This window comes from Solenopsis invicta, chromosome 3 (genome assembly GCF_016802725.1).
Source record: "Solenopsis invicta isolate M01_SB chromosome 3, UNIL_Sinv_3.0, whole genome shotgun sequence".
Taxonomy (NCBI): Eukaryota; Metazoa; Arthropoda; class Insecta; order Hymenoptera; family Formicidae; genus Solenopsis; species Solenopsis invicta.
The window spans coordinates 16,751,533-16,778,011 of record NC_052666.1 but is presented as its reverse complement, the minus strand read 5'-3'; the positions used below and the strand labels follow the sequence as shown (position 1 = coordinate 16,778,011).

Here is a 26,479-nt window from a genome sequence, read left to right as displayed (position 1 = left end):
CGTTTTGACCGAGGCGCTTTATCGAGGGGCGAGCTGCCCGATCGACAATATCTCGACAATTCACCCTCGAGCGGAACGCTGCCGATTCCGTTCGTTCTCCTCCTCACCATTACATCCTCACCATCCTGCTTCCGCCGCAACCTCGTTCTCATCCTTTTGCACCTCTCTCTCTCTCTCTCTCTCTCTCTCTCTCTCTCGTTTCTCATATTTTCCTCATTTTATTTTTCTCCGGAAAGAGAGCCGGCAGCCACCGTGGCTGCCGTGCATTCGCGCCTCCTACTTTTCCGGCGCGGCGGTCCGCATGTATCAAAGGTACATAATAAATTGAATATTATATCCAACGGCGCGAACGATAGGACGAGAGGGAAAGAAAGATAAGGAGACACGAGATAGATAGAGAAAGAGAGAGAGAGAGAGAGAGAGAGAGAGAGACGGGGGAGGAAGGGAAAGGGAAAGGATAGAGAGAGCTAGGAGAATCAGTGAGAAAGAAGAAAAGCGATACCGTATAGTCCTGCGGGCCTGCGCCATGCGAGTTGAGCGCGAGCGTCCCGTCACGACGAGCGTCCCGACGCCGCTCTCTCGACTCGCTCGACGGCGCGACCAGCTCGACGCAGTCAGTACACGCGTCCCGACGCCCGGGAATGCGTCCGTCGACGGAGGTGTAGTTTTGCCGCGCGAGTTTGCGATCGTGCGGGTGACACTCCGCCGGAAAAACGTGCAAAATTCGCGGTTCTATTCGAACAAGGGAAAGGGAAAGAGTGCGCGAATGGAAGAGTGAGCCAAAAGGGATATACGCGCGTATATGGCGCGCCGTGTCACACTCTTACCAGTATAATGCTACACTTTCTTCGCGAGGTAATATTCCTCGATTAATTATTATTTTTTTCATTTTTTATTTTTTTTTTTTATTTTTTTCGTTAGAGTTGCTTTATTTTTAAACATTTTCCGCGATAAGCGACGATGTCGCGTCCGAAGATCTGAATTCCTTCAAGATACTACCGGAGTGAGTTTGACATGTAGATAACAGTCCATTGTCGATGAGCGTGGAGTGGTCTTTGTAATTTGGATAGCTGTGTGTAAGACTGAAATAAAAGATAGGAGAGAAGGAAGAGATATACCCACGTTACTTCGCCACGATGCAATTGCAGTGTAGTTGCATTCTTTTTGCGTGATAAGTTGCCCCGGCGCTGAACATGGCAGCCGGGATCTCAAATAAAAATCGACGCGAGTACGCGTGAAACTGGCGCGCGTTACTGCAACGTTAACGTAAATGGTATTGTTAAAAGGACGTTTCGGAGCATTTTACGCAAGCACTGAGTTATTGCGTTATATTTCACGTTATGCGTGGGTGTTGCAGCTTAGAAATTTTTTCTCCGCCCCTTTTCCACCCCCCGCCCCATTATATCAACCACATACCGAGCGTGTTTCTCGTGTGACATAGAGAGAAGAAAGTGCACGGAAGTAAAGATGCCTTTATACAACGCAGTTTGAATGACTACTAATCATTTCGACGAATTTATACTTCAGAGGCAAAGCTCGAATTAAGGCGCTGGTTTCAAATATTTTTAATTAAATTTCTTGTTTGTCCATAACCTTTAGAAGATTAATTTTCGTAAGTGCTACGTGTTTAAACACCCCGTTAACTACCCGACAAATTAAAATTGTGTTGATGTAAAGTAATTAATTAAAAAATAATTAAAATAATTAAAATTTTTATTATTTACACGTATAGAAGCGGAACATGTCACAAATTCGATTTAAAAATGTTCTAAGAATTAATATTTTACACTTTTGTTTTTAAGAAAAGATTAGTTTTCGACGATGACATCGTGTATTGCACCGAAATACATCCATTATCGAACTCTTCGTATATGGACATTAAAAATGCATTCGTTCATATCTCTTCAGTCTTGCAAGGAAAAATACATGGCATCTATCTAGATAAATCGAAAGAAGCTCGGAGAAATATACATTTGGAATGAGCGACATTAATCGTAAAAATATTAAAAATTGCTTCATCAAAATAAAATCTACATTAGCATTTTCTCGATACAAAGGAAATATTACAAATGTACATATTTCATATATATAAAATTACAATGAGAATTTGGGAAAGACACTTCAAAAAGTTTCCATTGTAAAGATAACAATGAAATGTATAAAATTCATTCCTATATATATCGCATATTTGATTCAAAATTCCAATTCAATGTACCCTCATGAGAAACTAAATGTCGTAACGATGTGCGTATTCTCCGTCAGAAAATACGTTTTAGAGCAATTCTATTCAGATGATGTTTGTAGACGATTTGCGTGATATCCGAATTAATCCATTTCCGCACAATACCGGTCACTCATAAAGCAGACATATGTCTGTCCGTGGTATTATATGCTGGAATTATTCTTCGCGTTTATGGAAGAGAGCCAGAGGGAGAGCGATTCGGAGCGACGCGATAGCTGGAATAAATCATTCAGAGTGATATAACGTCGTCAGTATGAGGGATCGCGGATCGCGGAGATTCCCGGCGCGGGGCGAAATCAAATCTGCTCCATTTGACAGCGGGGAGGGGGGGGTGTATTATCATAAGAAAAAAGATTATTGAGAACGCCGCCGAGATAAAGTCTCTCGGTAAATTGATCGGCCGCTCGGGAGTTTTTCCGCAACGTCGTTTTGGACGCGATTAACTCAGCTTGGGTACGATTTTCGACCGGCACCGATCGATTTGTCGAGCCGGGAATTCGACGAGACGGGCTGAAGAGACCCGACTATTAGGGAACGACAGTTTAAGCCCGCCGACTACACCAGTAAATTCTTTCGTCGTATATCACTTTTTATATTTTCTATTCGCGCGATAGGGATCAATGTCACTTCGGGTTAGCATCTCCCGCGTGTTTCACGTATACGCTGCCGTTTCATCATATTTTATAACGATCGTTATGTATTCTGCCAATCTTGGTATTGATCATGGCATGAAATGATAAACTGTTCGCGTGAGAATATGACACGCGAATTTCAAGTTTGGCGAAAACAGAAAAAAATTGGTATGAGCAAAAAACTAAACAATATTGAGCGAACCTTCTCGAACGTATTTTTTATACGAACATAAAAAGTCAAAAGTATACGCGCAGCTGCCACTTAATTTTCAAAGAGTTAATGGCGTATTAAAAAAATTTTATAGCTTTGAATTTTATCGGGAGACAAAACTGTAGTAATTTATAAATAAAATAAATTACGATTAAATGCCGGCTGAAATTACATTAAAATCTATAAAGCGTAATAAATTTGTATTTTGTAATTTTATTAGAGGAAAGTTACCAAATGCATTACTTAAGCTTTATTATATTTCGCATTTGGTATCATTTTAAATGTGAATAAAATTGCAGCTGTTTGAAATTGTAGCTTAATGTTTCAGTCATCTATTGTTATATTAAATCTTTTAGCAATAACAAATGCGTAAAGTGTGATTCAAAAACCGATCGCCTAAAGCGTACCTATGGTCTCTTAAATCGTACCGTCTTCGAAAATATTAAATTTATGAATTAAAGTAATTAAAAATATAAGGAAACACATTGACTTAATTAATATTTATTATATTAATAATTTATCAAAAAAAAAAAAAATTCAATGATTAATAAATACTGAGGTAAGAACACTCAAATAAAACTGGCTTGAATTTATTTTTGTAATTGACGTATTCGGAGCAATTACTAGTTTTACAATTATCACTTTACAATCTTACATTAGTGTCATTTCTTTATAATATTTGTTGTGGTAACGAATTAACCCAAAATAAAATTGCATAATTATGTTATAATCAGCTAGATAAATTGACGAAAACTTTACATCAGACAAACTAGTTCTTTTGTGTCTGAATTCTACTCATTACGAATTTACTTTTTATTTTTGTCACTAAATGTTGCTTATGTAAAGTAAAAATGTAAGATATTGAATAGGTACGCTTCAGACCGGTACGCATTCAGCAATTTTTCCCTACATTCTGCGCTGTGATGTAAATTGATAATTTTATTTTATCATGAACGAGAAAAAGATTGTGATAAAATAAATATAATGTACGGTATATGTATATGTGTTGCAACACATATGTTTTCTAAACGAAATTTTAGGAAAATCTGTCATCTTATTTTATAACAAATTACGTTTTTTTTTTATAATACATAAATAATTTTTATTTTTCTATAAAAATAATATCTGTTATTTGATATAAACGTGATGTGATATTTTCCTTCCTCCAGTCTTCCCTGTCTCTCCAGTTTTAATTTTCGAAATTTTTTTTTTAGCATGTTGAATAAAGGCCTTAGAAGAAACGTATGTACCGCGAGGTTCTCGCTTGCACTAATCCTTTTTTCAGAAAATCCTGAAATTCCACAGTGAAACGAGAACAGGAAACTTTCACAGTCATTATTCCACAGCGAGGAGTGAATTTACGTTCGCGGGAGGAAAATTTGGTCGCGTATAAATCTCCGTAGGTTCGTGTTTTTCGCTTAGCGTTTCTAGGATTTTAGCATTTTCCCGAACGCGGTTTCTATCGCGCTGTGTATGTGTGCCGCATAGCAGGACCGATTGGTATTCCGGTTTAACGGTAACATTCGCCTCTTCTTCCTGCGGCGATTGTTTGCGAACAAACATCCGGACGGCGGTAAATGCGCCTAAGAGAGTAGAATATGGAATTTTACTTGTATAGGGGCGTAATCTTTATGGATGTTGATATTGCCAATCTCTCCGCGGTGAGTGGCTCACGATAATGGCGGAAATCAGATTTATAGGCGCACGCTTTTACTTGGCGTCGTGTAGAAAATTACCTTTGTAGTAGGTGGCGTCGGATATTACGATGTCGGAAATAAGCAAACGAAGGGAAGGCGCGAGTGGATCAGGATTAAACGGCAGAAGCGATTCTCCGGTAATGCAGCGAGTAATGACGAGCTGAGATAATAAATTCAATAAAGGCGTATGAGAATAATGCATCCAATCGAAGAGACACGAGGCATCCGGAGGATGGATAGGAAAAATATTTTCAATAAGAGGACAGGGAAGAAAGAGAGGAGAGAGAGAGAGAGAGAGACAGAGAAGAGGAGAGAAAGAAAAGAGAGAGAGAGAGACAAAGAGAAATCGAGCCGTGGAAATTACAGCAGCGGAAATGGAGCGAGAATTAAACTCCGTGGGGCGGATTAAAATATTTTCACGCGACGATAATTGAGGAATAAAAGATTTTCGCTGTGCTCGAATAAATCAAGCGCCTCTTCGGGGCGCGCGGTCCCGGATTTCTCTCTGCCGTATCTTATCGAATCGAGATGCCGCGAAGATATATGTGCGATCCTCAGATGGAACGCGAAAGTACTCCGTTCGTATCGTCGGATTCATAAAATAAAAGGAAAGAATAAAAAGAGCAGATGCCTCCGACAAGGCTCGGTACAAGACGCCTGAATTTATCGTGTAAGATCGATCGCGATCGATAGCGTATTTCATGATTTTACTTTACGATGTGCCACCGAAGATTAAAGTCGAGTGCGCGAGAAGGCGCAAAGAGAGGACCCGTCAGTCAAATGGAAATAAAATCTCGATCTGAAATATTTTTTTTTTTTTACGCTCAGATAACCGAATGCCAAGGAGATTTTCGCTCGGCCGGGGATTTAAACTCGAGCTCAACAGCTTGGCCCTAGGTTTTTCCCTTGGCTTCCATCAGATAAAATTGCAAGAGGAGAAGCTGCTTCTAAAGACCCGAGAGGTAAAAGAACCCCGGGGAAGTACCAGTCGGGGAAGTGAGGCCGAAATTAAGAGCCGGAGGAAGCGGCGACGCAGCGACGGTGCCGGTAACGATAGCGAAAATATCCCGTTGTGATACTCGAAAATGAGAACATTTTTGCGCGATACAAAAGTGACGAAAGTAATCAGTGGGATATAATATCTCGGGCATCTCCCTCCACTTGACCTCAATCTCTCAAAAAATCACGACCGCCGGTAAACCTTTCCCTTCGCCCCCTTTCCCCGGCCCGCAAGGACCATCGATCACAAGTAAGCGTGATGGGACAAAGAGCTCATAATCTGACATCGGCGTGCCAGGAGAGAGACGGTGGAGTGACGGTGAGCGAAACAAACAAAAAAAGGGTGATAAGACTCGTGAAAGAGCGAGGGGTAACGAGCGCCGGAGGCGGACAGGACCGAGAGGGGGTTTTCATTTGGACCTGTCGTAAATAAGAATGAGTAGTTACTCGGCGTATAAGTGCGGCGTATAAGCACGGCAAAGAGGAACGCTAAATTCCACCTAGTACGCGGACTGAAATCTCCGCCGCTAAACGGCCGAGATAGTTATTTACGAGATAGCGTAAAGGATAGTTGTCCCGAGCGTGTTTTCCCCGAAGGGCGACGACCAACGGACGTCGGGGGCGACCGCGTCCCAGCATCCGGGATGTACGACCCAAGTCCGGCAAAACACTTTGACGCTCGATTCTCCTCGTACATTACGTGGAATTGCCGTGAACTTAGTGGCGTTTATACGTCGCTTGACAAATGTATCGATCGAGGAAAGAGACAAGAAGAAGCGCGCAAAACACAACGGAAAAAAAAACAAGAGACACAAACGAGCGAGAAAGAGAGTACGGCGCGTGAACCAGAGGAAAGTTCTCGCAACACGTTAACCGGTTCGCTCACCGCCGCCTTCGGCGGTTCGAGGGTGGCTAGGGGTGGCCTCACTCCCGGAAAGCTTCGTTTTCTTGCGATAGGCACGGCCGATTAAGTGAGCCGTTTACCTTCCTTTACGTTAGTTTAGTATTTAATTTTTAGTTTATACGTTGTGTATTTTGTTATATATTTTCCCATTCTTTTAATCTCGAGATTATTTCCGTCGTTATTCGAGGTTCCTTTTTTATTTTTTTTTTTTTGTCGTTTTTAAGAGAGATAAAACTATTTATTACCTATAAACGCACGTATTTTCTTAATAGCTTAATGAGCTCTGAGAGATTTTCATTATAAAATATGTAGAAAAAAAAAATTTTATTAGCTTAAATAAATATTAGCATAAAATTAAATTTCTTTCTATCAAGCTTAAATTCTACTTCTTTTCTGCGTGTGTCTATCTGTACGTTTTGTTTAAAATTCACACGGAGAGTTGCAGACATAATATATTATCAATTCCAACGACACGTAGAAATAAAAAGACATAGCGAGATACTATGAAATATAGTGAGACACGCGAGATGCACTGTATCCATTTCAGTGAGATTTTCAAAACTGGGCTTTTTCAAGTATCATCATCAATAAAATGTTGTTTTGCTTTTCCAAAATTGGCTTTTTGACATATAAATCGATATAGTACCGGACAAAATATTTTCCAAGCTTTGCGTGAAACGTGAAAATACGAAAGCCTCTCTAGCATCTCCAATAACTTCGGAAACGTTTATGTATCCCTCACTTGCTGATGAAACAGCTTTAGCTCTGATAATTGTAATTAAGGTTCCAATGTTGGGAAAACATAATACGTGTAATATAAACCTCTATATTTTAATAACATCTTTAAACAACCGCATTGCTTATTTTAATACGTACATTTAAACATTTTGGAATAATTTGCAAACATTTCACGAGCATGCACTATTATCGTCCGGCTTCAATTCATTTTGTATATTCATGATTAATTAATTAATTAATTAATTATTGCACATTTGGAGTATTAATCAAAATATACCAAAATATCTTGCGTCATATATACTGCCGCCTTGCAACAATTACCGCGGATTAATCGTATCCGAATGCAATAAAGATTGAGAAATTTCCTCGCATTTCCTTGTAATAAAATCTAAGATATAGGAAGCGAAGCGGAGAGAGAAAGGGAGATGGAATGCGAGTTGACGCGCGGGTTTGTTATTCTCGTTCAGCTTTTCTTTCGTTCTTTCAGAATGAGGGTGGCACGGCTATTACTGTGCTGCGTACTTCTCGAAGACTACAGCACCAATCTCGGCGGAACGGCAATTACCAGTGACGCCATGCGCCAAGACGGCTCCTCGTCCGCGACGAATCCGACGCTATCAGGTACATACCCGTATATACTCATCTGCATATTGCCGGTTGGTTTTTCCTCTCCACCACTCCTCTGCGTCGCACAGAGGAAAGATCGTGCGGACGGAAATTCTTGTCGGCGTTAATGGCACGTGCCGTGGAATGCGAGCGAGCAAATATCTCGTATTACCGTCGGAGAAATAAAGGACACTCGTCGCTTCAAGTATCTTTTACTCCCAGCCTCCCTCCAATAAACATTGGTTTAATGTTCGGAGGGTCTCACCCTCGGATATCTTTCGACTTAACATACAGCAAGGTTGGCATAATTGTTTCTTATACTGGATTGTATCCTGCGTAAAACGCAGGGTGTATTGTATATTCAACGTGAAAACAAATTACCTTCCGTTACTTTACACAATATACTAACTGAAATTAATTTGCGATGTAAAAGCGGAAGCAAATAAAAAAGCATTATTTCGACATACGTCTCATTCGCATGTAAATCATTATTTAAAAACACAATTTGTTTCATTTGTATTTAATATATTAATATTTATGTTCGTTCACACAAATTATATTGTAACAAACGTCTATCACATTATTTGATTAATTTTCCACAACATATAACTTTGCATATTTTTCATGTTAAATATTAATAAAGTATAAATTTTTCTACGACCGCTGTCAAAATTTAATTAAGGTAAAATAAGGTAAATTAATAATTTCATATAAGTACGCTAAGCGCCTGCAAAAAATATATAAAAAAGGAAAGAAGCATTTTTCCTGAACATTTAACTTAAATGCGCGAATCCTAATTCCGTTTCTTTGAAATCGTTAGCTCAATCGCGGAGGCTATATCTTCTCGAAAGTGCGTCGGTGCGGTTTTTCAATTATTTGATAAGATCGCGTGTTTCTCTCGTGTCGATAATCGAGGTATTTGACCGGCAATAAAAGGAATCACTTCGCATTGCATGTCGACTCGTAAATAAACGCTATAACGTCACGTGTTTTCTACACAAGTCGGTATACCCACTTCGCAACGTCTGAAGGGTTTCCCCGCGGAGCATATAAAGCTTTGTGAAAAATCTGAATAATGCATTGTGAAATATTATCTATACGTGGTAGATTTATACGGTGTTGCGCCGGCGATACGTTGTCTGCCTTTATCATAAAGCCCGATAATGTTTGGCGGAGAAAGGGAGAAAAATTTCCTCACGCAAATCTCGATCCTACACGAGAGCTTGACTTAAACAGCTTAAAACAGCTTTTTCGACAAACAGAAAATCCAGCGAGAGCAATTTAATTTTTATCATGGCGCACAGTTATGAGATTTACTATAAATAGAGTATTTATTAAACACAATTTTTTTGAAAACTTAGCAATATTTCATACGAATGTCAGTAATTTGAGGGAAATTACTTTCACGCATTAATACAAATATGGTGTAAAATGCTGCAGTCACGTTTCCCGTATATTTGCTGAAAACAACTGGATATAATCAGCTTTTCGTAAATTCCCCAAAGGACTCATTTCACTGTCATTTCACTTTTGAACGTGCATCGATCTTCCGAATAATTTCTGCGAATCGCAATTATCAGCGTAAACTCAAATATTTTAATTTAATAGGAGAGTACATGCCGTGCACTATTAAAACGCGTGAAATATTTTGAAGAGCACGGCATTGGGCGTAGCGAGTTTGCAGAGTAAACTCGATGCATGCAGATTTCACGCACGTTTATTTTTGCGGATTGTTCAGAAATCGCGGCTTACAAACTCGTCGGATCACCTTTATTTTTTTCCCCTCTTTCACGGTTTCTACCTTCAGCCGGGAGCGCATTACTACTGTCGCGGTATTTTATAAAGCTAATCGTCAGTGCATTCAGAGATACGCGGTCTACAAATCTATGTGTATCAAAGCTAGAGCGATAGCCGTTTTTTACTTTAATCGTAAATATTGCAATAAAAATAACGCAAGCGCGCGCAAGCGTACGCGCATTCTCGGATATGTAGTAGCGTTTTTTATATTTTAAACATAAAATAATATACAATAATAATATTGTAGGAACGATATTACTATTTAATTAAAATATCATATAAAATTATCCATTATATTTTCAATAGTACGCAAATGATTACAATATATTTCTTGCGAGCAAAATTTTCTCACGAAAATTTGCGCGTACCTTACAATTTGATAGCGTAAAAGTGCAAAATCGGGCGTAATGTAAAAGTAAAGAAAGGAAAAATATATAGAACTTTATCTGAGTGATCACGGGAGGAGACGTAAACGAGAGCGAGAGAAGAATGGAGCCGCGGAGGACGTCCTGGTTGGCGAGGGATTGTCGACGTCGTCGTCGTCGTTGCGTCCGAAGTTGAAGTGGTTCTAGTCCGGCCCGGCATTGCAACCGGGTCCATGCCGGTTAGTTCGCCAAGTTTTTCCTTTGAGGATGAAAGATATTAATTAAACTGTCACAGACACGGTAGCGTGCGCGCGCGCGCGCGCGCGCACGAGGAACCGCCTGCCCAACTTTATTTCGCCACTTACAAGTTTACCACTTAGGCGCCAGCGTACGCGAACGGGCGGACCATTGCAAGTCATCCTTTTACGAATCTAATGCGCGATATTTATGCGCACGATAAAGAATAGACGGAATCACGGCCCGGCACGCGAAAACGTGACGTACCTATGCATGCAGAAGGATTGGCCAATTATGCGTCAGCAAGCGTGCCTGAGGCTTGATGCACGTCAGAAACAGACAGGTCGTTTATACACATTTTTTTTTTCCTTTTTTCTCTCTACCTCCTTATCTACATTTTATGTATATTTTATATATCCGTTTCCGACAAGCGTATTTCAATTATAACTATGTGTAATACGTGATATGCAAATTTTCGAAATTGCAGAAAGTATAGCGTAGAATTAAACTCTGGGAGGGAGAGTGGTTTCAAAATCTTCAACATTATTCCACTATCGTTAAAATTATAGACTGTTGAATATTCATTTTCCTTTCGTCATTCGAATTAAATTCTCTTACTAATATTCTTAATAAAGGAAGGTCAATATCGCGATGTATTACTTTTCTTTTGCTTTTTGAAATCTTTCATTTCAGTATAAAATATTTAAAATGAAATTTCGTCATGTATAAAGATTGGATTAGATTACTAACAAACAGATCTCGTAATGTTACACCTGTCAGTCTATTTTATATGATTTTTATTATCTCACAGTCGTAAAAATATTATAAGAATATCATTTACCCATTTGAAGAATTCGTTTTAGCTGATTTTATGTTGAAATAAGTGATATATGATATTATTTATACATAACGGATATACGAATTATTTATATCTAAACAGATCGTACTTTTATCAGTATTAAGTGTTTAATTTCCGAGAAATAAGGATTAATGTCACTTTAGAAGGCTTGTGTCGATATTGGCGATTTTTCTCTACTCTTGTACGTATTTCAGTTAGATATTTAAAAAAAAGAAATGTTCGGATATAAATGATCCTTCTATCCGTCTGTCATTTTTTTATTTAAGTTCACCTACTTATCCAACAGACAACTGACAGCGATTCACATTTTGATAGCCAATAAGTGATAGGTGAAACTAGAACGCTATGTGAAAAGATGAGAACAAAATGCATACTACAGCAAAATTTACTACGAGCTGTTCTTTGAACCTGTATAGAACAAGTAAAAAGTTTCATGCTTCTAAATATAAAAATATCTGCAAGTGAGATTTGCCAACAGAGAACACAATAGATCTGACAACAGCTCAATATTCACAAATGTAAGAGTACATGTATTCATCTTTCAATGTCTAAAATTACAATAATTTAATATAGAGCAAAATCAAATATAATTGACATTCTAGATTCATTTACCATTAAATATTCGATAAAAGAAACTGATCCATTTTGTTTATCTTATGAAGTCAATATGTTTTCGTATTTCCATTGCATTTTTTCATTATCATCTTTCTGTTTCAGTGCGTAGCGCAAATTAAAAACTGACATATTAAATAATTAAAATTTAAAAAATTTAATTTAATTATTTCTTGCATCGCAAGAATTTTCTCATTAAGTATATTAATTAATTCTTCGTTTCAAAGCGTTTGAAACATCTTGTATTTATTTTCTCATATTAAATTACATCTCATATTAAAATGTTTATTTCCAAGTAATATAATTTCTTTAAAAAAAAGATCAAAAATAAACGAATCACTTTCCTCGGTTAATCGTAGACTTTAAAAAAAAAAAAAAAACAATCAAAGGCTTGCCGAAAATAACTCGTTTCAGAAAATATCACGTGACATGACGTGCGATAATATGAAACGATAGAAGCGGTCAATACACGCGGATGTGTTGATTTCATTCGTGCAATGATTAAGAGATGACGCGATGCAAGTTGCGTAGCGTTGCTATCATTCGCTTCGAATAGTGTAACGATCTTATCTATCAAATGCCATGGTACGCGCGCGTGACGTCAGATTCTCATGTGTAATATACTCGTACGTGTCTATCTGCGTAATACGTGACGTCGCAATACGTCTGCCTATTCGCGCTTGTGATACGTCATTCCAGATAGTTCATAATACGAATACATTGTGGGCAAGTAGAAACAGAGCTTTGCTCTAAGAGCTTTACTTCAGCCGCTTTAATCACCGGCACACGAAATACGTTTTACGTAAAACAGTGATAAATAGAAAATTCTAGAGTCGCAATTAAGAAAAATTGTGCAGTGTATTTTTTTTTTTTTTTTTTGTAAATTTATAGCCGGAAGTGTAAGTTTAAATTTGTAAACAAGATTACGAATGCGAAAGCAAATTAATCTATTATTACTTCGATGAGCGAACGATTATGCAAAGCCACCTGCAGGGATTATTACAAACATAAAATAACAACGGAACTTCAAAATGGCGATTCGTAAAATAGATATTTGTCAAATACGGTTGCAAACAACGACTCGGCGACGACTTATGAATAAGAATTTATAATTAATCGTGCTTTCAGTCAGAGATTCAAAATAATCCGCGATTATCTCCGGCGATTAAAATATTAAACCTAACCGGCTTTACAAACAAAGTAAGCGCGTAATTGTGCGGTAAAATTCCAGAAATATTATTCTGATCGTCAGAGAAGCGCGATTAAGACACGAGATTAAAGTTTCGCATTTAGCGTCACAGGTGCGACACGGGCACCATTCTCCGATAGTATTCCATGGGGAAACCCTTTAGACGTTAGCGTATACTATATATAACGGTGTACACACACACACACACACACACACACACACACATATATATTTACTTATATATATATATGTACGCGTGTCCACACACACACACACACACACACATATATATTTACTTATATATATATGTACGCGTGTCCACGATATAGCGGGCAAAACGTGTTTCGTTACCGTAGTTAACTGCGTTTACACAACACATCCTGTACGGCTTCGACCATCGTCTCGAGGCCGCGCAACCGTTCGCATCTGAGCACTGCTGTTAACGCCGAGGAAGCTTCGGCGTAATGTGTAACGTTAAGGACGTTGGACCATGTATAGAACCAATTACATTTGCGATTATATAGATATACATGAGTGCCGGGACATATGCAATTGCGAATATACAGGCACTCGTATATTCCTCGTTTATTCAAGACAATTGAATACACGTATCTCCTCTCGAGTATTCAATTGTCTCGAATAAATTCAAAATTGAACGAACCGGAAATTCACCATCTACCCTCTAAATCTCGTAGAGCGAAACGTCACTGTGAAACAGCGAAAATTGAGCCTGTACGATTTTTCACTGCGATTTGTAACTTTAATAAGAGTAAAAATTCAATCCACCAGAGTCTAAGCAATTTTTGAGTGATTCTTTTCATCGTGATACTAAATTATTAGGTACTTAAATATGAAATTTGCTTTCGTTACTGATTGAAAGGTGCAGTGAAATGAAACTTAATAAGTGCAATTTAACGAAAGAAGTTTTTTGCTTGAGCAGTCTGATTTATAAACGGGACTTTTCATAAGGTTTTATTTTGCGCCGCTGGAGCATGTTTAGATGTAGCGCTAATTAGCGCGCTAATTAGAAAGCTGTTGCAGCGCAAAATATACGAGTCCTTATCGTATCATTTATGATTAAAAAAAAAACCAAACGCTTAAGATTTATTATACGACGCTGACAGCGACTCTGAAAGAGTTTAAATTACGCGCAAAGAGCGAGAGAATTGTTATTTGCGCGTCTGAACTTCGACTTAACCGAGAATCCTCGAAAGTTCACGCCGGATAATCCGAAAATTATCGATGACACTGAAACAATCGCGCCTCGTAGTTTGACTTTCGCAAGTCCGTACCCCAGGGAAAGTGCGTAACTCCCGAGACACTTTGCATCACACCAGCGGTAACGCGACCAAGCCCCGCTCTCACGTGTTTGCACGGTATGCGCTTAATATTAATATGTGCTACACACCTATGCGCCTGAATGAGGAATAGTTTCCAAGCATAGTTTCTCGCTCGCGCTCACGTACGTAGTAGTAATCTTCTTACACGTTAAGGACGCGCTCCGGCGCGGCGCGGGCATACGTGCGCTGGTTTGGTATTAAAGGAACGGAGGAGCGTGAGGTGAATTGCGAGTGCGTAATATATGCGTACGTTATTTGCGTGCGCGCGCGTACCTGCAGACGCGTACATCTCGCGCTGCAAGTGCATGGCATACGCGCGCACACGTGCATCCACGATTGTCCGAGGCTCCAAGTTATAAATACAATTTCGGCGCACTCTGCCGCGCGGTTCGCCCTTATAGCTGGACGATAAAAAATGTTGGCAGATACGGTCCCATGTTTACGGCTTTGTGTCCCCTCTGTGCGAAATTCTCGCGCGCACTTTGCCGGCACAACTGTCTTCCCGCGCGCGCGCAAAAATATCGCTTCTATTAATGCTGAAATATTTAATTTGCCGCACATGGACAGCAGCAGCAGCAGGCAGAGGTAGCCGCGTCTGCGTTCGTGTTTATTGCAACAAGTAGAATCGCATTCTTCGTAAGGGGCCATTCCAAATTCGCATCCACGCTCCGCGTAATGGATCCTTTGTCGACGAAAATACTGGGGACGTGCTAATAATAATTTTTGCGTTCCGCGCGAGTGAAATGAAGCGACTCGGGCGAATTGTGTTTTAACGATGCTGGAGCATAATGTGCAACGCCCGCGTAACACACAATGCCGTCGCGCAGTTAATCTCAGCCAGTTTACAAACTAAACTCCTAAACTAGTAATACATATGTATAGCGAGCCCTTGATTTTCAGTTAATTTCAAGTAGGAGTGGAATTTACTTAAGCAGAATTTTGATTATACCATAGGGTGGAATATATTATTATATATGGGGGGAGATTACGAAAACGAATGATATGAAAAACAGTTCAACAACACCTTCTCGTCCTGCGCGCGGCAGGGTGTTTATATTAATTTTCTTTATCGAGCGCGTTTTGCCTCTCAGAATAATGGATTCGGTTACGTCACCACGGCATCGCTCAATGTCGATCGCGTTTCCGCGCGAGAAACGAGAAAGAAAAGCCATCGAAACGGCCGTTCAAGGCGGTCGATCGAGCGCGTTGAACGCTTGTAAATTTCTCGTTGACTCCGGTAAACTTTTCACCGCCGTCTCAGGACGGTACACATTTCCGCGCCGTATTAACCGATCGACCGAGCGAGCGAGGCAACGCGACGTGCATTGTGTAACGCGAATACGCGATCGTGTGCATCGACTTGCATACGATCGTATCGGTGTGTATCGGTATGCATGTAATGTTAAGGTACGAACGTATATATATCTATATAGCGTACCACCAGGCGGCAAACCTCCGTGTTCCGCATGTGCGATCTTACTAATTTCCGGGATCGAAGCTTGTCCCCCTTGAGAGGGGTGAACTGAAGATGGGAATCGCGGTGAGCGAGAGAGAGGCCACTAAGGAAAGAACGAGAGAGAAAGAGAGAGAAAACGAGAGGATGGAGCAAAGAAAGAGAAACGGAGAGAGCGAGAGAGAGATGGACAAGGATAGCGTGAATTCGATTAATTAAACTTCGAATTCGTGCCGCTTCGCGGAAATGGAATTATCGCGGCGCAGTCGACGGCAGCGGCAAATGCATTGGTTTGGGGACAGCGAGCCGCCGCGCCGCCGACACCACCATCACCACCACCACCACTAGAAGGGCGGTTGCGTCTGCAACGGGGGTGCAACGGCGGTATTTGGAGGTCGAACGGTGTAACAGCTTGCGCCTGTGGAAAGGGCGGTGGAAGGATGTGGGATAGCAAACTAACGCGAGCCAACGGTATATATATTTACGGCCCGGAGCGGAGCGGCGCGGCGCGATGGAGAAAAGTTTCGGCAGGGATTCGAGCCGTGAGAATTTAAAATCCCGCGAATCTGGCTAAGACCGACAGACTTTTCCCTCCTCGACTTCGAGTGGCGTTTCAATAATCCGCTTTGGTATCGCGCCGCTTAGCCTTCGCCGAGGCGAGGAAGAGCCGGGCAGGCGTTTATTAGGTTCTCAAGTCGAGTTCTCTCCCTCCCTCTCTCTCTCTCTCTCTCTCTCTCTCTCTCTGCCGTTGATCGATTGCCGACATCCGCCGTAAGTTGTGAGAAATACCGATTTCTCTCGCCCGTTACACGTGTATACCAAAATCACTTGGAAAATTGCCCGCATCACGTCTGCGATAGCTTGCGATTTTCTCTTCGAGAATAAGGGAGCTCTGCGCTCTGGTTATAAAATACATAAAACTTGAAACAAGGTTCGCGCGAGGAGTAAGTTTTCTCACTGTATTTCTTCGCTCAATGCCAAAACTGTGATTACAATTTAATTTAATTCTTTTCAATTTAAACAAATATTCCGTTATTATTGTCGTGCGCAATTATGCTTTTTCAATATTTATACTTTATGTTACTTATTTTCTAGGTACAAAAATTGATCTTGTACTACTGTTTAATTATTAATGACAATAATTATTAAAATTATTAATATCGATAATTAAGCTTTTCTTTAAACACATAAAAGTAATCGGGCGAGATTATGACTGACTAATAAAGTTGAAGAAACTTATAAAACCTCTCAACTTCCAGAGTGATGGTTCGATAATCCGCTTATGTCATCGTTTTGGTTAAAAAAACCTCTTGAAAAGTCTGCATCTTTATTGGTACGCTAAAATAAAACTTCAGTAAGGCTGAAGTAAAATACGTTCGACGAGTGGTACTTGTTATAGACATGCAATCTCGTTCCATGTCAATCTCGTCTTAATATAACTTTTAGTATAATAAAACGTATTTAGAGATATCAACAAAGTTGAAAAAAAGAGCAAAGACTAGAAAAAAAGGATTAAGTATAACAATATAAAATCTAAAGTTAAATCAAATTGATTTTAGAGATACACGTGAAATATGTATAAAAACGGATGGAACGATGGCACGACAGACGTTTCTAAAAAAATATTTTTTATCTATTTTAACAACAGGCGAAATGAAAACTTTCGAAAATACGACGAACGAAAACCTGAGAGACGGAGTTTGACAGATTTATATTATCTAATCCGTCGCGGGGTAATGTGAACGCGATAAAAAAACGACGTGGAAGAAAAGGAAGCGTATGTCACGGCTTGTACCTCCTTTCCCCCTTCGTGGCGTAGACAGCGCTGATGATAAAAATCCTTTTGCAGCCGCATAATATCATAATAACTATGTAAATCAGACCGCCGTAGCAACCCACAAACAGAGAATCGGATATTCGTATGCTAAGCCTCAACCCGTTTTGCACACCGTAGCCGCCATTTCGCTTTGACATGCACTATATATCAGCTGTTACTCCGACAACGAGTCGGGCTCTCGTAAAAAAGCATTATTTAACTATCTACTCTTTCAGTATTAACGGTTGCCAGCTATGGTGACATCAAACAAATCCTCTCTTGCAAAAACGCTGGACCGTGCGAAAAGTGTATGTGTGTGTGCGTGTGGAGAGGTAATGCGAAAATGCGTAACGTATATCGAAAAATCGCTTAACTTTAATAAAAATTCCAACTGTCAAACAAATTGCACTGTAATTGAAAAGATTTCGTATTGTAACGAAATTGTGTCCGCGTGCCGGGCATCTCCGTTAGTAAATGACTCTATCGGATTACAAAGACGAGTTAAACATTTATCGGTCTTTACGACGAGTTCAAGAAAAGTTTAAAAAGCGACTTTGCTAGGATCATATTTACATTGAGAGAAGTTCGAGATAACTACAGAGAGAGAGCTCGCACGCGAATAGGAGTTTTTAAGAAAACTTAAAACAAGGCGTGCACAAAAGATATCTAGCAAAATATTTTAAAAAAAGAGGCAAATATTTAGTTTTGCAAAATACTTAATATTACATTCTGTAAAAGAACGTAATAAAATATTATTTTAACTATTAAGAATTTTATCGAAGTAAATACAGAAAATGTGAAATGTAATAATTCTCATTTGCTTTATAAAAATAGCTTTTTATATGATATTTATATTTTAATTTTTTCCAAAATATGCAAAATTTTATATTTCTATTTCTCTGTTTTTCTCAAAATTCCATCATGCACGCTAGCGTTATATCGTTTTTAATTCTTTATTATATTCTTGTTTTTTTATGAAAACTCTGTTGTAATAAATAACAAAGTCGCGGATGCACGAAATGAAAAAATTTTTATTCGCAATAAAGATCGCAGACTGAAGCTTTTCTGGTCGTGCACAATGAAAAATTTTAAAGGCGATAATACGTCTTTCAAGACGACTATAGTCGTACATAAACATAGCGTTTTGACAACAAGTCGAGCGCAACAATGGATTTAATGAGCAGTCGTAAACGCGTTTACAGCCGGTTGACAACGTGCGGTTGAATGAGACTTTAAACGTTGTGCATGCAGATGGTGCTTCCTTCTACGAAGTCGATGCGAAACATTCGTTAATCATGAGCTTTATATAATTACCTCCTTTGTACATGTGTCAATCGCATGTATTGTACGTCGTACGTTGCATTTATTACGCATCATATGGAAATTTCACGTTGCGACTAGCCATTAGGTCAATTATTACGTAACATCAACTATTTTCATTACATTTCATGTTGCATTCACTTGCATTTTACTGGCTGGATAATTAACATAATATAAACCGATACAACGTATAACCGAGCTGCAATGCAGTCGTCTGATATTATTTAAAAAGTGGCGTAAAAGGATCGAAAGCATCCTTTGAGTTGTAGCTCGTAAGAGAGAGGCTAGCGCAAATTATATTCGCGGCGTAATTATCAAATGTGGCGCGGAAATCTTACATGAGGTGCGCTAATTAATCTAACACAGAATATATTGCGCACGAATATATTGCGGCGCATTAGCCTCTTACGGAACTTCGTGCTTTAGTTTGGCTGTAGAATATTACGAGACACCTTCCCGTGCGTAAGTGACGTAAGATGCGGCGGCGACGACGGCTATATAATTTGTCGAGACTTTAAAATATGTGCGGTCGTAAATACTTTGTCAAAAGCACAAGTTCATTAAGTGTGTTTTAACGTGGGTATCTGAAAAGTATCTCACATCGCTTGAAAATGCACGTTTTTCCGGCCAAGTTTTCCAACGTCGTTAAAGATCGAGGTTTCCGCTGCATTTCTATCAAACTTGACATTAATTACGCGAAACGTAACTACGCGGAATACTGTTTTACTTTTGCCGACCGTCAAATATCGCGTAATCGCGCAAACATTAATAAGATCGTTCTGGCAAATTTATCGGGAAGATTGTTTATATTTTACCACGGCGAGGCGGAACGATACGGCACATTGACATAGCGATACCGAGAAATATTCGCCAAATACGCTAGAGGGTTTAATAAATGCAAGATGATACCAAAGTTTCGCGATGAAAGTTAAGCGCTCTTCGAGAGAGAGAGAGAGAGAGCGACGCGAAAGCACCGAGAACACGGGACGGGAGAGGCGAACGAGCGAACGAGCGAACGAGCGAAGGAGCGAAGGCCGTCGCCCGCGAGCGTGGCAGCCGAACTTCCGGTGTCGTCGTTTTTTTCGCAAATTAATGCTTTCGCTCGAGATAAAAATTTGCTGAGCCTTGCGCGCACCGAAAAAGAAAAAGAGAAATATTTACCCTTCCGGCGAGCGAGAAGTTGGCCGTGCCTCGCTACCCTATCCTCCTCCTCCTCCTCCTCCTTATCACGGAAGTTGGCTATTCTGTCGTAATAACCGAGAACTTTGTTAAACTCTCGTTTAAGGAAAATCTCACTTTCCCAGAGCTCTTCTCCGGGGCATTAATGGCACGATTCATTCCGGCTATCCGCGGCTGTCCTTATTAACTTAACGCGATACACGTCTCGCGCGTCACCAACGGTGTAAAACAAGTGTTTAGGGACTCGAAGGGGAGAAGCGAGTGGTTTAATGCCGGACCGGCGATCGCGGATCGATTTAAGTGAGACATTAGCATGCCAAGTACGATAAAATTTGCATAGAACGCGGAACAGACTCTGCTGTCGCTCGACCTGTACCCGCTTTATTGAGATAAAGATTCAAATTTTGCACGCCGCTCATCCCCCGACATGCTGTCGCCGAATTAGTAAATCCCTCGCAACGAGGATTTACGCCATGCTGTTGTCGTATCTGGAAACACATCGAAGCTTTTTGACGCGGATATTCCAACGCAGTTATTTCATCAAGAATTGACTTTATTAATTCCATGGGACACGGAATTTTCTCTAAAAATGTCAATAACTAACGTTGTACATAAACCATCTATTTTTGAAAAAAAAAAAAAAAAGAAGAAAATTTATCTTTTTGAATAGTTGATTTTTGTTTTGCACAAAATAATCTGAATAAAATTTATTATGCATTATTATGCAATTAAAAGCTTAATCGAATTAAACTGGATAGCGAATTTTTAGATATATTGGTTCTATATCACTGTGCCTCAAAAAGTTAAACCAATTTAAACCAATTCTCTCCACGGGGCAACGCGCGATCCTTTTTACTCTATCTCTATCAATAATCTCAGCGTGAATTTTCCGTTATAACACGGTAAACGAGTGAAATCAATTTTACACGGCATGCTCTCGTCGTTATCGTTGTCAATTTCTAGTCTATTACGACTACTAATAATGTTTTTTATTGGCCTATTGACGTGTTAAGAAGATGTTAAGAGACTAAGTTTCCAGTATATTGTTACGGGCTTGCGGTCACTTAAACCTAAATCTCCTTTCCTCTATAATAGCACGCAATATAGACGCATATGAATACACAGAGAGATACGTTTATTATTGTATGTTTAAATTTAACAAATCTTCTTAAATAAAAAAAAATGCATCCGTTGGAATAGTCCAATCGAATCAATATTTGAAATAAAAAATGCAATTGTTTGATTTTTTTAAATATTTTTACTTTAAAAAAATATTGTATTATTTTAATTAAATTAAAATTTTACTATTTCAATAAATATTGTATTATTATTTTACTTTTATTATATGTTATATTTGGAAAATGTCATTTTAACTCCTAAATACATTCATTGCATTCAGGAATTAAAAGTATTAGTAATATTAAAAATACTTTAACTGCATTGCGACTGGGTATTGCTCACAAATTATTAATGGATCTTGTCAGCCATTTGGAACAACATCCATTAATAATTTGTAAGCAAGATCCAGTCGCAATACAGTTAATGTATTTTTAGTATTACTAATACTCTATATTAATATTTCGATAAAGTAACAATTTCTTTCAAATTATTATTTGATCGAAATATGTTGTTTTAAACCGTTGTTATTTCTTTTGCCGAACAATATTATTTAATGCAACAAAACAAATAAATTTATATTCTACAAAATAAGTATTAATTGTAATTATTTTGTTTTGGTGAAATAAATACAAGTAACAAAATAGAAATACTGAATGCGAAGAAACGTATGTATTTTTCCGTGTAGATAGAAAAATAAAATGTTTGCGTGTATGTTAATTTGATAGAAATATTTCGCATTTGTTTTAAAATAGATATAAATTTTACGTGTTATAATTTTACTTGTACAATATGCACAAGAGCCGGCAATCCTACTTTCCACATACCACAGTCTACCGGGAACGTCTCGATAGCGATTTAACTTTGGCGCATCGCGATGCATTTTGCGTATCCACGAGACGCGCAATCGAAATAAGAGAGCCATTTGTCGAATGCGCGATCTGCAGCGTGTACAGTGGCTGGAGTACTTCCCTCGTGCGTGACGGCCCCATCTCTATACAACCCCGTGATTCCCAATTCATGATAATCCGCTCGCGCGGTGCCGGAACATCGTGTAACTGCATCAACATGTAGAAACATTCCTCCCTTTTTCAGCCTGCGATCTCTCGATGCAACGATGGTATCGGTTCTACGTGTCGGAACGTATCGTCGGCGGATGGTGTCTGTAAGATCGCTGAAATACGTCGAACGATATTTCGTTCTGTCCGACGTCGACACGCGCTCTTCCTCGTCGTCGTCGTCGTCGTCGTCGTCGTCGTCGTCGTCGTCGTCGTCGTCGCTTTGGCAACTACACGCCGATTTCGATCTTGGGGGCCCATTTTCCTTCGCGCGCGCATTCGTTTTCCAGCGTTTCGCTCGAACTCAAAAATTCCGTGTGCAAGGCGTCCGAGATTTATGTTTCAGCGCGCGGAAAACTGAGTTAGATCGCGGCGTTATTGTTGATCGCGGAAATCGAGCGTTACACGCGGACAAATCGGTCCCTTTATTTGCGAATATTGCCAATCAGTCTGAATCGATCCAATCTCGTTCGGTCCCTCTACATTTTATTTCGATTCGAAAATTCCGTTTCGTATAACGCGGTGTCCCGGTATTTACCGTCTGTGAAAACTGCGATAACTCGACATGGTTGTTACTCGCGCGTATATACAATATCTTCTTCTTCAGTTATTTTTAACTATATCTACACGCATACACGTGTTGCGCTTTTCGCGTTTCGCATTGGGTGATGTGTTGTTGCAAAGATTGATTGATTTACTAATTCTACAATCGCCTAACTTAATCGAGAAAAGTAGCAAAAACTTATAGGATCAAATCATTGGCTATTATTTCAGTTTCAATTATCTTTTGTTTTCATATTTTATTTCTAAAAAAAATAAGAACTAACATGAAATAATAAAGCTAAGTTCCAAATCAGGAAAGCTCAGGATTTGTTTATAAATATTATAAAATACATATAATTTAATTGTTAAAATTGTTTAGTAAATGTATCTCTCTTAAAAAAATTTTAAATTTGCATTTTTAAAAATAATGCGTAAAAATAATCATAAAATTAAAGAATAATATTTGCATATTAAATAGAAATATTTTTCTCCAGATAGAATGAATAAATGATATTGTGCATTTGATTATGTTTTCTTTAGCTAATAAATTAAACGCAATGAAGAGAATATCGAAACAAATAAATAAATGTTATAAACATAATAAAAATCGATACATATCATTAATTTACGGATAACAAAATTATTAACCTCCAATATACTGGAGATATGAAGTATTCTTAATTTATTAAATCGGTAAATTCATCGTCAAGATTAATGACTAACGAAGGAATAATATTTGTTGAATAAAATCGTATAATTATGCAGAATGAGAGGGTACAATTATCATTTGTGGTAACTTCTTTCATTTCGTAACGTTTAAAATCGTATTCATGAAGTTTCATGAATTGTAATGACCTCTTCCTTTCCACTTTTAAATTGTGTCCCATACCTCTCTCACTTTTCCAACTCCGTTTCTATTATACCGAAAACACCGATCCTATCGAAGCTGAGTAATTTTGCAAAAATTTTATATAACAATCGTCAAGATTTATTATATAACTTTCGCAGTTATTTATGTATCATACCTTTTTTTTGAAAAAAAAAAAAAAAAAAAATGCTTCAATCTGATGGATTTATCGCCCGATTGGGATATATAATGTTCACATGTATCACGAGTACAATATTGTTTGGTTTAACATCGTCGTGTACGCCCGAATTCTCTTAGATTCTTTACAACGTCACGATATGGTACAGCCATTTATTTTGATATCAAGTTTCTCGCCCCGGAGGCTTCCCGCAGAGAGACTGCTACAGAAACGACGTAGCCGTTCTATCGTGTTCGAATCTCGATTGCTTAAAGCCGCTAACGTAGTTACGTATTTTACGACGCGAAAGGAAATAACAACGTCGCGTTGGTCTCATGCTTTACCTTTACTACTGACCGCCACAATTTTCATTCACCGTATTCGCGAAACCTTACAAGTGGTCGTGATTGCAGAAAGCGAAATGTAAAATCACAACAATGTTTGAAATATTGCCTTTTGCGTAAAATCGATGCACTAACCATTATAAAATCATGAAAGCCGACACTATGGAAATTGCGTGAACATTGCGTGTTAAAAATTAGATTAAAACTGCATTGTAATTTATAAACTGGAAATAATTTTCATTTGGCATGTACGCCATGACTGCATTATCTACTTGATGTATCCATCGATAATATAGATTTAATGCCTATACATTCTAAAAAATTTACAAGCAGAATATCATGCATTAAAAGCTAATTAAAAAAGAAACAGAATAATTAAAAAATTATAAAATATTTACAAACACTTTCCAATATCTAAATACATATGTATGTCTATATAATTGTTTCATTTTGCATATTTTAGTAAAAATTTAGACATCAAATACAAAAAAACATGAGCCATAGATTTTATGAATTTTTAAGTTTAGTTAAGTCTTTTAACGAACGCTAGTTTTTTTTAAATGGAAGCGATAACGATTTCAAGTTGTTCGAGTGCAACTACAAAATCTGACACCTGATTTTTGACGTTTAGTTATTCGATTGCTATATAGGTTTTTCCATGTTTCCATCGCATACACGCACATGTTCCATCAAACTTTTGCTTGAAAATTCGAAACGATTTTTTGATGTTTCAAATAGTTTCGGGGATATTCGCCCATTACAGTTATTCCCTTCGCTCGCGTCTAAAAAAAAAGCTTTCCCTTGGATTGCATGTACCAAACGTAAACATTTTCCTACAAAACCTAATATACCAGCAGGTTAATATACTTTTACAATAACCACATCCTTTACGGAAACTCGAATGTTCGCAGAAATTTTTTCCTCCGAGGTATTTTGATTTGTGCCATCGTCCCAAGGCGATCTTCATATTTCGCTTTAAAAATGCAAATTTACTCTTCTCGGAATGATGTGCAAATAAGAGCGTAACAACCGAAGGCGACCACGTAAATAATTTGTCGCGTACTTGTCTCGTAAATTGAGACGCGACAAAACAACGGGGAGATCAATTTTCCCAACAAGGCGCGTCTTTTATTTTATTTTTCGCGTGATTATCGGTGCAGGCCGTTGCCGAGAGCCGAAAGTGAAAGCTGATCCGCTCTTCGATCGGCATTCCGAGTTCACAGAAACGAGCAGCACTCGAGTACGAGAGCGCGGATGCCAAGTACCGTAGCTTGTACCGCGCAGAGATTGAATTATTTTTCTTCTGGAATAATTTCGCCATAAGATAAGACTAGCACGAGTGTGCATGCGCGCCCACACGTATACCCATATATATACAGCCTACCGCTTGCGGCATCATGCCTCTCTCGAGAGAGGCAAAATCTCTCTAGTTTTATCCCCTTCTCTCTCTCTCTCTCTCTCTCTCTTCCAATTTCTCTTCCATCTTCCATCTCATGCCCCTCTCCCGCAGATGAGGCCACTCGAAGCGAGTAACGTCGCTATTTTCTCCCACGTCTCCTTATATTACATTCTGGATACGGCCGCGGGGACGCCGGCGATGGAAGCTGAAAATTCCTTTCCTCTCTTGTTTCTCTCAGTGAATACCTTATCATAATACCATCGGCATCCCGCTTCTCCGAGATCGGCGGACTCCCGGCGCAACCAATACCGACACTTCCGATACGTCTAAACTCGTAGTCTTTCTCATTCAACGTCGCCGTTCGTTCAGCCTCGCTCGCCGTACGCAAAACGGCTGAAAAGATCCAAGTGTAGTTTCGACATATTCCGGAATATCGCACGGATTGGCCAACACAGTTTGCAGTCGCGGCTTCTTCGATTCGATGCAACCGCGATGGGAAAGGGTCGGCGGATGCTGCGCGTCCGATGTACCAGCCAGTAGCATGACTCGGCGATGAGATGGTATTTGCAAACTTTGACTTCGCGCATGTTTCAATATTGCGCCACGTGCCGTGCCTGCGATACAGCTGAATGTTGTTCGCTTAAACTTCTCTTCGTCTTATTTTTTTTTCACCCTGCGCCACACCACCGCAACCCGCGCGCCAGGCAAGAGAGACGGTTTCTTGCTTATAAAAGTGTCTAGCGCCTCGTAATACTTTCTGCTTCGATTTGCGCTTTTTCTTTTTCCCAGACGTCGTAT

General features: G+C 39.1%; 1 protein-coding gene and 1 long non-coding RNA gene across 2 annotated transcripts in view; one reads left to right on the top strand and one right to left on the bottom strand.

The window, feature by feature from the left end:
* Nucleotides 1-531: 531 nt before the first annotated feature.
* LOC105202767 (lachesin) overlaps nt 532-26,479 on the top strand; it is a 54,948-nt gene continuing 29,000 nt past the window's right edge. Inside the window, exons 1-2 of the mRNA XM_026135804.2 lie at nt 532-855; nt 7,911-8,044. Of these exons, the coding sequence (XP_025991589.1) occupies nt 7,912-8,044 (133 nt within the window). The 5' untranslated portion in view covers nt 532-855; nt 7,911. The remainder of the gene's footprint in view (nt 856-7,910; nt 8,045-26,479) is intronic.
* LOC120357445 lies at nt 6,873-21,392 on the bottom strand. Its single transcript, XR_005574454.1, has 2 exons — nt 13,440-21,392; nt 6,873-10,450 (listed from the first exon to the last, which is right to left on the bottom strand). It is a non-coding gene; the product is annotated as an uncharacterized LOC120357445 (long non-coding RNA).